This window comes from Alternaria novae-zelandiae (genome assembly GCF_023758075.1).
Source record: "Alternaria novae-zelandiae strain BMP 2774 chromosome Unknown scaffold_23, whole genome shotgun sequence".
In the NCBI taxonomy this organism is placed as follows: domain Eukaryota; kingdom Fungi; phylum Ascomycota; class Dothideomycetes; order Pleosporales; family Pleosporaceae; genus Alternaria; species Alternaria novae-zelandiae.
Genome location: NW_026056983.1, coordinates 473,238 through 486,770, shown reverse-complemented (window position 1 = coordinate 486,770; position 13,533 = coordinate 473,238). Strand labels below are relative to the sequence as shown.

At 52.3% G+C, this 13,533-nt stretch overlaps 4 protein-coding genes across 4 annotated transcripts; 2 read left to right on the top strand and 2 right to left on the bottom strand.

Moving 5' to 3' along the window:
- Nucleotides 1–426: 426 nt before the first annotated feature.
- On the bottom strand, nucleotides 427–2,087 carry ANP1 (Mannan polymerase II complex anp1 subunit; the record flags this gene model as incomplete). Its single annotated transcript, XM_049402928.1, has 4 exons — nucleotides 427–792; nucleotides 840–1,159; nucleotides 1,210–1,889; nucleotides 1,981–2,087. The coding sequence occupies 4 exons, from the start codon at nucleotides 2,085–2,087 to the stop codon at nucleotides 427–429; spliced, it is 1,473 nt and encodes a 490-aa protein (XP_049251416.1).
- Nucleotides 2,088–3,868: 1,781 nt separating this feature from the next.
- On the top strand, nucleotides 3,869–4,991 carry J4E88_009324 (uncharacterized protein; the record flags this gene model as incomplete). Its single annotated transcript, XM_049402927.1, has 2 exons — nucleotides 3,869–4,010; nucleotides 4,156–4,991. The coding sequence occupies 2 exons, from the start codon at nucleotides 3,869–3,871 to the stop codon at nucleotides 4,989–4,991; spliced, it is 978 nt and encodes a 325-aa protein (XP_049251415.1).
- Nucleotides 4,992–6,259: 1,268 nt separating this feature from the next.
- On the top strand, nucleotides 6,260–7,837 carry J4E88_009323 (uncharacterized protein; the record flags this gene model as incomplete). The annotated part of the gene is made up of 3 exons (XM_049402926.1): nucleotides 6,260–6,268; nucleotides 6,338–6,862; nucleotides 6,920–7,837. The coding sequence occupies 3 exons, from the start codon at nucleotides 6,260–6,262 to the stop codon at nucleotides 7,835–7,837; spliced, it is 1,452 nt and encodes a 483-aa protein (XP_049251414.1).
- A 598-nt stretch (nucleotides 7,838–8,435) lies between these two features.
- DCL1 (Dicer-like protein 1) lies at nucleotides 8,436–13,375 on the bottom strand (the record flags this gene model as incomplete). Its single annotated transcript, XM_049402925.1, has 5 exons — nucleotides 8,436–9,211; nucleotides 9,274–9,722; nucleotides 9,772–9,996; nucleotides 10,043–10,257; nucleotides 10,307–13,375. The coding sequence occupies 5 exons, from the start codon at nucleotides 13,373–13,375 to the stop codon at nucleotides 8,436–8,438; spliced, it is 4,734 nt and encodes a 1,577-aa protein (XP_049251413.1).
- Between the last annotated feature and the right edge of the window lie 158 nt (nucleotides 13,376–13,533).

The window sequence follows — 13,533 nt, the reverse complement described above, 5'->3', positions numbered from 1 at the left end:
CAGATGCCAGCCATGACGAAACACAGAAGCATGGCGAGTTGCGCTAATCTTTCCCGCTTGCATTTCATAATGTTTCTTGATATTGTTACAAACAAACGTAGTGCTCATCTACTGCTGAACCTACAACGCCCGTGATGCAAAAGCTGCTGTCTAATGTATACATTCCTCCGCCTCGTCTCCAAACACCCTCCGAGAGGAAATGCCACCATCCAAGGCCGATTCCGCCAAATGTTGCTGCCTTGAAAATCTGTAGGCTACAATCAAAGCATGCAGTATATCGAAAGAAAACAACGTCAGATCTGCGCCCAATCTGCCTAAATCGTTACTGTCGTTGCTGCGGTGGTTCGACCCACTATGGTCCAATATTGCGAACATGGATGCTGACCGAGGTCCTGTACCCTTGAGATTATGCGGGCGCTGTAACGACTACGATTGCTCGCCCTCCTTCTTTTCGACTGGCTTGTCCTCTTTGGTGTCTGCCTGGTTCGACTCCTGTTTCGCTGCTGCTTCTTGTTGCCTGGCCTTCTCGGCTGCCGCCTTCTCCTCGTTCTTTGCCTGCTGAACCATGTCTTGAACCGCCGCCTTCTCCTTCTCCCAGTCGCTTTTCTTCTCGTCAAAGTTCTCCTTGATCTTATTCTCCTTTGCCTTCTTGGCCTCTTCTTCGGCCTCCTTTGCCTTGCGTTCCTTCTCCATCTCTTCCATGTGTCGGATATCGTCAACACTGGGTTCGTAAAGATGCCAGATTGTGTAGTGGGGAAGGCCGACGACGGAGAATTTCATGCGCTTTGCCATCTGCTATGTGTTAGCTCTGTTGTGAGAGGTGTAATGACATAGCTCACCTTGCCAAATCCCTCTGTCTCAGCGTGCTTCTCGAAACTGAACGCAGGGAAGTGGACACCAGAACGGAAGACCTTGGCTTTCGCAAGAATACTGACACCACCAACACCATCGATCTCCATTTCCATGTCCGGGTCGCCATAGGGGTCGCGAAGATAGGCCAAATGCGGGCGCCAAGTAGCGTACTCTGCGTATCCCTCTACAATGACTGCATCCTCGTCGAGGGTGTCGGCGAGAGCGAGAGCGGTCTCGGATTCTTGCCAGGAGTTCAGATCGTATGGTTGTTCTCCGCCGAGCCAGTCCGGAAGCGGTCGCCAGACGTCTACGTAGGATGTTAGCATGCAAACTTGTACTATGCGTGGCCGTACATACTCGGTACAATGACGTCCTTGTTGTGTCGCATCAGATCTTCCAAGATTGTGAAGGGAGCAGTCTCCACATCGACATCTCTCCAGTAGACCCAGCTGTGCGTTGGTCGCAGAGCAGCGCTTAGCAGCCAGTTTCGCGCTTGCGCCATTGACTTTCGGCGCCCAGCCTGTGCCGCGAAACCGTGACGACTCTCAACGTCTTGGTTGACCTTTTGCCCGAAATCCTTCTCCATGATGGAGATCTCGCCAAATTGCTGCTTGGGATCAGGATTGGCCTGTAGCTCCTCCAACTTCTCCGTCAAGAGTGAAATGGTGTTATCCTTGGAATCTCCGACGAGGAAAGCCAGGTCGATAAGGTTGTGCGGGTAGGTGAGGTTCTTCAGATGGCCAAAGAACATGGGCAAATGCGGAGCCGCGTCTCGCAACGGAGCGCATAGCAGGATGCGCTCTTCCCTCTCCCATCCCCTTGCCGTGCCCTGGACATTGTTCAGGTCGTAGTATCGCACCGTCTCGAGTTGCGCGTCATCGCTCGTGGTGAGTAAGCTGAGGGGCCCGGAGCCCAAGTTCGGTCGCAAGTCGGGGAAGAAGAAGAATAGGGCGGTAAAGAACAGCGAGCCTACGATCAGCAAGCGCTGGATCAGTGTTCTCCGCCGCCGGAGCGCAGGCTGTGACCGCGGCTGGAATCTGAAGGTGCACCGAGTGTTAGGACCATGTTCATTTGGGGTTTGAGCGTAAAGGAGGCGCGGCGCAGGGTGCCGGCGGGTGTTGGACGTACTTGTGAGGTTGGATTGAAAAGGTGCCTCCTCCTTGTGAGGGATATGCCCCGTTGGAAAAGGCATGGCGGTGCATCTTCCCTTTCGTAGAGGAATGTAATGGCAACATCCAGAGAGATGGGCGCCAGATGTCGAATGCTCCCTTGGAGAACCCCGGTCACCGAAGACCCGCCAGATCACCAAGTTGCTGATCGAAGCACCACCTTGCACTCCTTGTTGATCTCCACCAGGGGAATTGCCGCTGCTCAGTGTATTCGCGAGGTTGCACACTTCGATAGCCGTCTTCAGATTGGTGTTGTCGTGCGCTTGGGGTGTTGCGCGTCTTTGATAACCTCCGTTGTAGGGCCAAGGCTTTGTTCGCTAAGGCCACGGTGACGTCCAGACAGGTTGCTGATAACTCGCGCGCGTCTCAGCGGATGTTGCCGAATCAATCGACTCGACGCGCAGGGCTGACGAGATGCACGGTGGTGGTCGTTCGAGTGCTGCCACTTTGTCAGATCCCCGAGGTGGGAGGCTAAGCCAAGCCACCTAGCATGGCCGTTTCAGACTTGTAGAGCAATGATGTGCAGGAGTGGCTGTCCACGTCCAAGCAGCGAATAGTAACGGTACACGAGCGAGGGTGAGTTTAGACCCTCGTATTCTCGACATTGCGTCCTATGTCTCACAGGGGTCATGCAGTGGTGAAAGGGAAGCAGCACATTGTCACAACCACAACTCATCACTTGTACGAAGAATCACGAGCAAATATCAAGAAACAGGAACCAAAACAATTATGAGTTGAATGAATGCATTCGAGGTACGAGTATCTACTATAGCCCACGATCGCGGCTTCCACTGTATCATTCCATGGTTCCTTGCAACTATCTGAGCGTCGTTAGCGATGCTCGAACAGCGATCTCGTAATAGTATCGATGTGTGTTGTGTGCTCAGAAAGCCGTGTTAAATCATCCCCCATCGCCTGGCCTCGGGTCGCGGCAGCCCAAGACGGATTGCCGCGACTTTTGGCTCAAAGACCACAATAACGCGGCGTTGGACGAACCAACACTGCAACTCCACAACCCGTCATCCCAGCCGAGACTGGTAGGGTGCGGGAGGGTGACCCGGCGACAGATGTCGTTGAATGGATAGACTAGTTTTCCTCCTTGAACGGAACGGGAGAGGGATCGGGGTGCTTACCGTGGACAGTAGGCTTGTGGTGGTAAGATCTAGAATGCGTGTCTGGTTACAATGTCAGCGAGATCCTTCAATTTGTGAAGTAATGGGCTGGAAGTGTAAAGTGATATCAGACAAAGGTAAGCGGTATAAATTTTCTTCAAAGAGATTCAGTAGCAGAACTGAAATAATACGATCATCATATAAAGCGAAGTGAGAAGGAATGATGAAGACTTACCACTAATCAGTATGTACTGGGGAGTGCTGTAGGTTAGCAGCAGACGTGCTGGCGCATCAATTGGATGCCCAAGAATATAGACTTGTGTCGCAGCCGTGAAGCCATGACTGCATGCTTGCGAGTCGCGTCGTCGCGCGCTCTGGTACAACGCTGGCCTGTATCTGAGCTGAGTTAGCTAGAGTCGCAAAGTCTTATGCGAAAGCGGAAGCTCCAAATTTGGAATCAGAGGGTGGTGCATGTTCAAAGCTCATCTAAGATCGCAAGAACTATTTCAAGGTATCATTCATGAAATGGGGGAGGACAGAGGGGTGTGCGTGAACGTACCGTGAGCGCGGATGTGAGGTAAGGAAAGAAAGTTGAACCGGACGCGCAAGAAAATTGAACTTGAGGGTCCCGAAATCTTGGCAGATCTGCGCTTAGTCATCCACTTTTCTGAACACCATGAAATCATCTGCAAGTACAGCAGCGCTGCAGCACAGCACAACACAATCACAGACACGATGAACACGGACAGGAGAAGAAACAATGCGCCCAGCGGTGGTACCAGTGCGCCAGTGTTTGCGCGTACAATCAGAGAACCGCAGTACCTGGAAAAGTTGAGGCCGACAAGGTCAAGAGGCGCGAATGAGCTTCGCAGGATCTGTAAGTGCCCGAATGACCCCATGCGTCTTCCTACGCGCGGATGTGGAGCTCACCTGGATCGATGTGGGTTCCAGTAGCTGTCAGCGAGCTGCATGTTGTCTGCAATGCGTACCTTACACATGTTCTGCTTCTAACACGTCCACAGTCCTCCAAACATCCATCATACCCTCAGCTTCAGGTTCCGCGTACCTCGAAATACCCTCCTCCTCCCCCGCGATCAAGTCGATTCTCATTCCACCGACTTCATCTCTCAAGATCACGGCTTCTATACAAGGCCCCAAGCCTCTTCCCCGTAGCGCGCCCTTCAGTCCTTCGCTCCTCCTTACAACCACGGTTAAGTTTGCGCCGTTCGCAACACGACAACGGCGAGGCTACATACGCGATTCGGCAGAGCGCGACCTGGGAGTTCATCTAGAGACTGCGCTACGAGGTGTCATCATCGGAGAGAGATGGCCCAAGAGTGGGGTCGAAGTTGTAGTCACAATACTGGAAGGAGATGAGGATGGCTGGTGGGGAGACTCTGCTAGCGGGGGCAGCGCGGCCGGGAGTGGATGGGGTCTTTTGAACGTGCTAGCAGGCTGCATCACGGTCGTCAGCGCTGCCATAACGGACGCCGGGATAGACTGCGTCGATGTGGTATGTGGAGGTGTCGCCGCAATCACGCGAAACCCCGAGTCAAGACAAGAGCAGGAGCTGGCTAGGATACTTGATCCCTGTCCAGCAGAACACAAAGAGGTTGTTGCTGCCTGTGTAGTCGGATACCTGGCTTCAAGAGACGAGATCACACAGATATGGATGAAGGGGGACGTCGGCTCAGATCCAGATGCTTTGATCGAGGGAGCCACGCATGCCGCTGTCGGCAGTCTCGCAGTGGTCAAAGAGGTCCTGCTCGAAGCGCTACAAGCCAAGTTTCGGGGTCAGATCGAGGCGAGCGAGAGCGGTATGAAAAGGAAGGCACAAGACGTGGACATGACAGGATGAGGCAGAGTGCCATAAAGCTTGTTACACTGTTTTCAGTTCGCAGCTTTGCACACACCGGGTAGCCAAACTTCAGGCTGGCGCCTCAACCGCCGACGCAAGATCGTTGCCGATAACGTCGACCCTCGCCTGGTGGGTAAGCGTCGGAACGATCTACAAATTGTGGCCTTGTTCGTATGGCGTTCTCAAAATGCATAGCTTCGGCGTTCAAAACCGCCTGAGCAGGACAAGCTCATGCGTGTGGACCTCGAGGCCTAAACTTCGCGGCTAAGAGGGCCCACTTGTATCCACCTGGAGTAGACGTTGAGCCCAAGTGCAGAAACTACCTTAGCCGACGACATGTATAGAATACGATCTTGTCCGCCTGTTTCCGCAGTCGAGCTGGCGCTATCAGTGAAGACGGACGTGATGATACATTGACCTCAACCACAAACAATCTAGCCTAGCAGCGATCTGACAGCAGAGCCATGTCCTCAAGTCTCAGGCGCGCCATATCTCCCGCATGTGCAGTAAACATTGCCAAGGTGCATGTCGGAGCTTTGACCGCGATGATTGGTGCGCAATTGCAGGAAGTGGCTGGGGTGCAGCAATCCTTGCCACTTGTTTTGACAATGGCGTCACGATCCTACACCTCCAGCCTCCGACACGGCTCACAGATTGGACATATTCCTGATACTTTGGGAATAAGCTTGGAACGGCAAAGAACAAGCGTGTCGGTAAAGCCAGGACGAGTTCACGGCCCACCCGGAGTACGCTAGAGTCGACACTTTCAGAGCTTTCCGGGCGGGTCGCATTGGCAATGGCAGCGGCGTGGGTCCAGAGGTCATCCCGCTCCTGCTATCTAGAAGTCATCCTTGCCGAGATGGGATGAGGCAGTAAGCACAGCTTCCCAAAGCGCTGTCTTGGGGAGCCACTGCCTGCTTGCGGCTGCCGAGGAGCAGACACATATGTTCGCTGTGCCACTGTCTCTCTCATCCTCTTTCCCCAGCCAATTTTGTCACTTTTGGTTTTTATCATTCCCAGCGGGCGACATATGCACGCCGTTCGTTTTTCTCGCTCGAATCACAGCACAGTAGCCGGCAAGCAATTCCGTCTTAGCTGCTCCTCCGTGGCCAAGATCCACTGCAACTAGTCTTGGTGCATAACATTGCGATACCAACCTAAGCGGCAATCTGAAGGATTATAAGGCGAGACAGTCGTCGCTGCAACCGCCCAAGGATCTCTACGTCTTTCGCTCTACGGCCGTTGTTGTGAAATTGTCCTTCGCTACCATGCCTTCTGTACGTTCCATGTCTACAGCATCCAACCCATGTTCCTTGCATCGTGAGCCGCGCTAACGTTCCTCTTAGTTCAGTCGCGTAGCCGCGCTGCTCCCCGCGCTCTTCTCATCCATCGCCTATGCCGTCCAGCCAGTCGAAATCCGTGGCCAGGACTTCATTAACACCGGCACGGACAAGCGGGTGATGATCATTGGTGTCGACTACCAACCCGGAGGTCAGGGAGCATACAATCCCACAAACAGCGAAGATCCCCTCACAGATGGCGACAAATGTCTGCGAGATGCAACCCTCATGCAAAAGCTGGGTGTAAACACGATTCGTGTCTACAATCTCGACCCCACGCTTGACCACTCCAAGTGTGCCTCCATCTTCAACGCGGCCGGCATCTACATGATCCTTGATGTCAACTCGCCCTTACCCGGAGAGAGCATCAACCGCGCGGAACCATGGACATCCTACAACAGCGACTACCTTACTCGCGCGTTCGGTATCATTGAGAATTTCAAAGGTTTCCCCAACACCATGGCTTTCTTCTCTGCGAACGAGGTCATGAACGATCTGAGCACTGCTGAGTTCAATCCCCAGTACATCCGGGTACGTTCGATCATCTTAGCCAATGATTCAAGATAGGATGAGCTGACAAAAACACAGGCTGTTCAACGTGACATGAAGAACTACATCAAGAACCATGCCGACCGCACCATCCCAGTCGGATATTCTGCCGCAGATGTCCGCGAGATCTTGCATGATACCTGGGCTTACATGCAGTGTATCCACGACGAGGACGAGTCATCCTCCGACTTCTTTGGTCTCAACTCCTACAGCTGGTGCAATGGCGACAACTATCAGACTTCCACATATGATGGCTTGGCCACTATGTTCGCCGACTCTGCTGTTCCTGTCTTTTTCAGCGAATACGGCTGCAACCGTATCATGCCTCGTGACTTCGACGAGGTTCAAGCCCTTTACGGGGATCAGATGAGGGCGCTCTCTGGTGGTCTCGTCTATGAGTACTCCCATGAGGAAGCAAACTACGGCTTAGTCGAGATTGACCAAGACGGCTCTGTCGCACTCATGAAGGACTACGACAACCTCCAGAGCCAATTCAACAAGCTCGATCTTAGCGCCCTTGAGGCGACCAACCCCCAGTCCACCGAGCTCAAAGCCCCCGAATGCGACGGCAGCCTCATAACCGCGGAGCAATTTAGCAAAAACTTCACGATTCCGGCTGTCTGCCCTGGATGCCAGGATCTCATCGACAACGGTATCGAGAACCCAACAAATGGCGCGCTGGTGGATATTGGTGACACCAACGTCAAACAGAAGGTCACTGGTAGCAATGGCCAGCAAATCAACGACTTGTCGCTCAATGTTGTGTCCAATGATGGGTCTAACACCCCCGGCGGCGAAAACACGAGCCCTAGTGGCACCGACTCGGGCAACGATGACAACCCCAGTCAGACGGGCGACGCGGCGCAGCCTTCGGAGACTGAAGGAGCAGCTTCGCACATGTCCTTCAACTTCGGACTAGCTATGATGGGCGTGTTCGTATATATGCTCACTTTGTAGTTCTATTGTCCGCGTTTTACAGAGCGACCAAGCTTTTGGTTCAGTCTACTATGCATAATAATTGCGACATTCTGGAGGACGAGGAGGGATGAATTGGACATGCGTATGAACTAATGAAGTCAAATCGGAAGAGGAACTAATGGCGTTGCTATTCTTGTACATAGTTGGGATGTGTATACCCTTATCGTTTTGAGACGCAACTATTTTCGGCGTCTACACGCAACATTACTTCCTTACACACGAGAGTATTTCTTCGCACCTTCACTTTGATATGCTTTGTTTGAGTATGTAGGCTGACTTTGTCTTGCTGCATGATTCACGGCTAGTAAAACCCAGACTATGTGTGGGTTACTTGAAAGTTTGGTAAGCCCACGTATAGACCCAACTTGGTCGCTCGATTAGCCCTCGTGACAGCAATGCTCATCGTCAGGACTGTTGATTTCATGTGTTTATCAATCAATGGTACTTTTCTGTAGTCTGGAGGCGGTGGCCATGCACTATACTGCATAGCCTGCATCGCATCATGATGCTGACCATGTATGCTGCGCATGTCTCCTCATTGCCTCATATCGAAAGGACAGACACCCCCGAGCCAGGCCTAGATGCTCAAGCCCATGGCCTCTTTCATCAGCTCCTCTTTCGCCTTCACTACCTCCTCATCCTGTTTGCCCTCGCCCTCCCCCTCGTGCACGCAATCACACTTATACTTCTTCCTGAACTCGTAAGGCGGAAGCCCATCTAGTTTCTCCAACGCTCCGTGACTGGCCCTAACACGCGCATACCTGCCGCTCTGGCCCAGGGAATGGAACCACACCTTTCCATGAATCATGACCATAGCCACGACAGCCTTGCCTTTGCCGGGGATGAGCGTCTCCGTCTCCATCGCACCCATCCGCCACTCGCTGCAGCCGAAGGTGATTCCGAGGAGACGACTGAGACGGGTGGTAGGGTGGTTGGAAGCGAAGTTCTCGTACGAGTCGAGTGTCATGTTCTCAAAGAAGGGCTTGAGATGCCTATCGAAGAAGTCTTGTACGACGCTGAAGTCGAACTCTGCATCAACGAAAATGGCGGCTGTATACGCTTCGATCACGTCGGCCAAGCACTTTGGTGGTTCGCTGATGGTGACCCAATAGTCAACGGCACCATCCGCTTCTCGCTCTGCTTCTTCAGCTTCCAAGACGTAGTCGCGGATTTGGGAGCTCAGAATAGCGGTGTTTTGCTTGATGTGGACATGCCAACCGAGCTTTACACACACAGCGCCTAGGAACTTGTTGGACACCATGGGTGTTTTGTGTTCCGTGAGCCACTGCGGGTCCTTGTCTGGGTACTTGTAGTAGAGGTACATGATGAACGCCATATCGAGAAGAGAGTCACCTGTAGGGATAGGAACATTAGGTTAGCGTAATCGTATGCACAAAATCTGCATGAAGACTTACCCAAGAACTCGAGTCGCTGATAGTTGGGTATATTCTCATACATGTACGGGTATGAGGGGTGGGCGAAGGCAGATCGAAGGAGACGTGGGTACTTGAAGTGATATGGGTGCACCAGCTCAATGGTGAAAGCGGTATTGAGCATCGCTGCGGTGGCGTCGGCAACTTGGTACTTGGGCTTTTGATAAGCGTCGTAGTAGTCTGACCACCTCGACATCATATGATCTTGACTGTTGGCGAAAAGCTTGACAGCTTTAACAGTTTCGTCCCAGTCTTCGGGGTTCCATCGCCCGCCCCGGTAGTGCTGCTGGAAAGCAGCACCGATGAAGGCCTCACAGACGTCCGCGATGCTCTTGTCGCCAAGATTATGCGTGAGCTTCAGCCAGTCGTCTTCAGTCTTCTTCAAACCCTTACCCCTCATGAGCTTCACCCCTTCAGGATACCATGTGCGCCTATGCAGATTAGATCGTGTATAGCAATGAGTAAATATACTGTACATACCTTGAGAAGGCTTCCGTGCGAATGAAGCGGTACAGCTGAATATCGCGTTCAGTTCCATCTGCGGAGACCACCAGCTTCTTTCCCACTGCAGTCTCCATCAGGTTCTTGTTGCAGAGCATTTCCATGCGGCGGACGTGGAACTCGAATTCGTTTTCATCTGGCTGCTGGACAAAGACCGAAAGTGAGGTAGCCATCTTCAGGAAGCAATCCCCTAGGAATTCAAGACTGTACCATATTAGCAGGTGAAATCTTGAATAATCCCAGTACCTACCGTTCATAGTTTGGACCCATTCCGCTCTTGAAGTTGATCTTTTCTTCGCCATGCTCCTCGGAGTTGTCGGAGTCTTTAGTAAGAGCTTCCAAAGCAAGCGCAGGGCTGACGTTGAGACCGAGAACTTTGCAGGCGTCCAGAGCAATGAGATAACTCTCAAAGCGATGAATGAGAGCCGGTAATACGTAGCACATGACCACAAATCGTATCGAAAGCTGTGCTGTTAGCGATGTTTTCATACGCACAAGCCGACGGGATTCTTACATTAGACACGTGAAGAGGCTCTGGACAGATGTAAGTCTTCAAGTCATCGAACTCACCCTTCTCTTTATCCTCGACGCATGCAAGATGGTTCCGACGGAAAGGAATCTTTTCCACCTCAAGAACGGGCTGCGAGGCGTGCCACTTTGATATGTCTCTACTCTTTGCCCACCGGCTGTCGCTGTAGTCCAGAATAGTGGCCATGAACTTTTGTCCACTGCGAGGTAGACCTTTAGGAGGCGGATCTTGTGGCTTGAGATGGGTTGCGAGGTCGTTGGAGTAGTAGCGTCGACCTCCATTCATTGGATCTACGAAGTAACGATCTAGCAAGTCCTCAGACTTGGTCTCGGGTGTCCACTTCCAAGTGGGTTCTTTGCAGACTTTGCGAATTTGCTCCACGTCTAGGATTTGATCGAGAGAGGTAACAGACGAAACAGAAGACACATGGCTCGGAGTTACTGGAACAACCCAATAAGATATTTTCTGGACGTCTTCCTCGTACACCTTGTTGTAGATATCCTCGTATATGCGTAGAGTAAAGATCGTGAGAGCTTTTATCGTCTCGGGCGATACAGGCAGCGGAGTCGAGACAGATTTGGATACGACATTGGAGGGCCTTCCATCCGTGAGGTAGATAGGAAAATGCGGCATCTGCGGGAATGGAATGCGAGTGAGGAGACCCATAGGCTGATGAGGTCGGTCTAAGCCAGCGTCAAGGTCGATGACGGTCAGGTATAGAAGCGTAGGGACAACTCCGCGATCCACCTTCCAGAAATTTGGCTTGATCAACATAGAGTACATACCCTTCTTCTTTTCGCTAAGCGCTAGCAGTGCATTTCTCCCAGCTGGCAAGCTTTTGCATGTTGTTGGGAGGAGGTTGTCATCCATATAGCCTTTGGTGTGAAGCATGAGGCATGCCTTGTAAGCGGCAGAGCATTTTGCGATAGTTTTCCTGCTTTGAACGTCGCCAGTTACCGAGACCACCGGTGCATGTTCCGGTAACATTACCTCGCAAACAAACCCTCGCCGCTGAGAATCCTGAGCATCATAGTTGACCTCAGGATTGATAACATAGGTTGGCTGGAGCATGGTCTGTCTGTCGGGGCCGGGTAGCGTCGCTACGAAGTGATTGAGGATTGATAAGCTCGAGCGATATGTGAGCTTTGCACCAGACTTTGTAAAAAAGCTTGGATACATCTTGTCTTCGAACGACAACATGTCAACCTCGCCTCCACCGATCTGACGGTCTTGGGGAAGAGCTTTGCAGAACTTCCTCATGATACCTTCCTCGAACTTGACGTCGAAAACCCGGCTGCGATGGTCATCGTTGCCCTGCTCAATCATATGGAGATACTTCGAGTTCCTGTGCCGTGCTCGGCCCCGAGACTGTACGTACGCTATCATGGTGCGATAGAGGTCGAACCGCACGACAAGGTTGCATTGAGGGATATCAAGGCCTTCTTCCGCCACAGATGTAGCAAACAGACAGTTGAGTTCGCCGCGACGAAACTTGGCCACCGTAAGGATCTGGTTCCGTAAAGAGATGTTGTGCTCTCCAGCACGATTGTTGACACCGACGAGCACGTTACAGCGGAGGTTCGGTCCACCGATCTGGGAAAAGATGAGTTGAAGCAGCCGAGCTGTTTGCCGTTGCTCAACGAAGACGATACAACGTGCTTCATCGCCGCGTTCGTAGTATAGATGGAGCCAGTGGTGAAGTTTCAGAACTTTGGAACTCAAATCTGTGTCGCTCAAGGTACACAAACCGAAATCGAACTGTTGTACGAATGTGGCCGCTTCCTGTAAGCGCTTGGACTGGGCGTCCCACTCCTGCGCGGCGTCATCTCGCTTAGCCTTGTTATGCTTCAAGTGCTCGCGATCTTCGAGCTTGCGGCTCTGCTCGTCAGCGAAAGCAAAAGACCAATACATGTCAGACGCCCAGCGTCCGAGCTCGGAACCGTAGCGCTTGGAGGCCAAGAATAGTTTCTTGAATGCCGGTATGTCCCCATACTTTGCTTTTATCTCTTGGTGCAGAGGCGTCTCAAATTGGTCTTGTAGCCGTGCATACACTGCGATCTCCTCGGTAGGCCTGCTGATACTGTTCGAAGCGAGAGCACCCTCCGAAGTAGTGACGATCTTGGAATGAAGTAGTTTCTCGAGGTCATTGGCAACTTCTTTGATATGATCGACCGACAGTCCCTTTGTGTCAATCGGAGAAGCTGTCATGCCAAAGATCCGAGGTCGATGAGAGGGGTCCAGTCCGTGTACGTAGTAGTCCTTCATCAAGCGAGCGTAAGGATGGTTATTCTTGGCATGATGAGCCTCGTCGAAGATGAGGAGGTTGATCTGAGCCATGGTAATGAAGGAGTGCATCATACACTGAACAAGGACCTCGGCTGTACATACAATTACCATGTTCTTCTCGTAATGGCTCTGCCAAGTCGCTTTGGACCAAAGCGATGCGCCCATGGCGCCGCATATGCCCTCCACTTTCTGATCAAGGCCGCAACGCAAGACATTTGCTTGTTGAAAGACCAGGTTGACCGAGTCGACTAGAAAGAAGGCGATCTTGTGGATGCCGCCTGCGGCCCGGCGCTCGAGCTCGTCATTGAGAACATGCTGTAGAAGTAGAGTTGCGATGTGAGTCTTGCCGGAGCCAGTGTCCAAGACCGCTATTACGTTCTCACTCTTGGCCCTCTGAAACAGTTCAGTCTGATAGTCGCGAGGGTTCGTGATGCGGACTGTGCCCTCTTGTCTGGCGAGTATGTCGCGGATCGACAGCTGCTCTTCGTTGGCGGTCTTTGCAGCAGCATCATCAACTTCCTTCTGTGTCAAGTGAGAGCTGATGTTAGCAGCAAAGGCCTTCAGGACGTCATTCTGCGCTCTGCGCCTCTCCGATGTGGTCTTCGGCCCATGCGTACGTGCGGTGTCATCATCGCCATCTGGGTCTTCATCTGAGCCTCGCTGGCTCTCATCTTTGGTAGCGGTCTCTTCAATGTCAGAATCGGAAGACGAGGACGAGTCGTCGAAGGAGTGGTAATGTTCGTCCTTCTCGTATATTATCCAAGTCATGCTTGTCGTGGCGCAATGCCGTGGGTACAGTCGAAGCTTATCACAGGTCTGGAGAGGTAAAGCCTATGGTGAGTGTGATTGAAAATCGAGGGCAAGAGCGTGTTGCTGGTATTTGCGCAACTGTCGCGCGTCTTGCTTCGGGCAAGAGAGCAAACAAA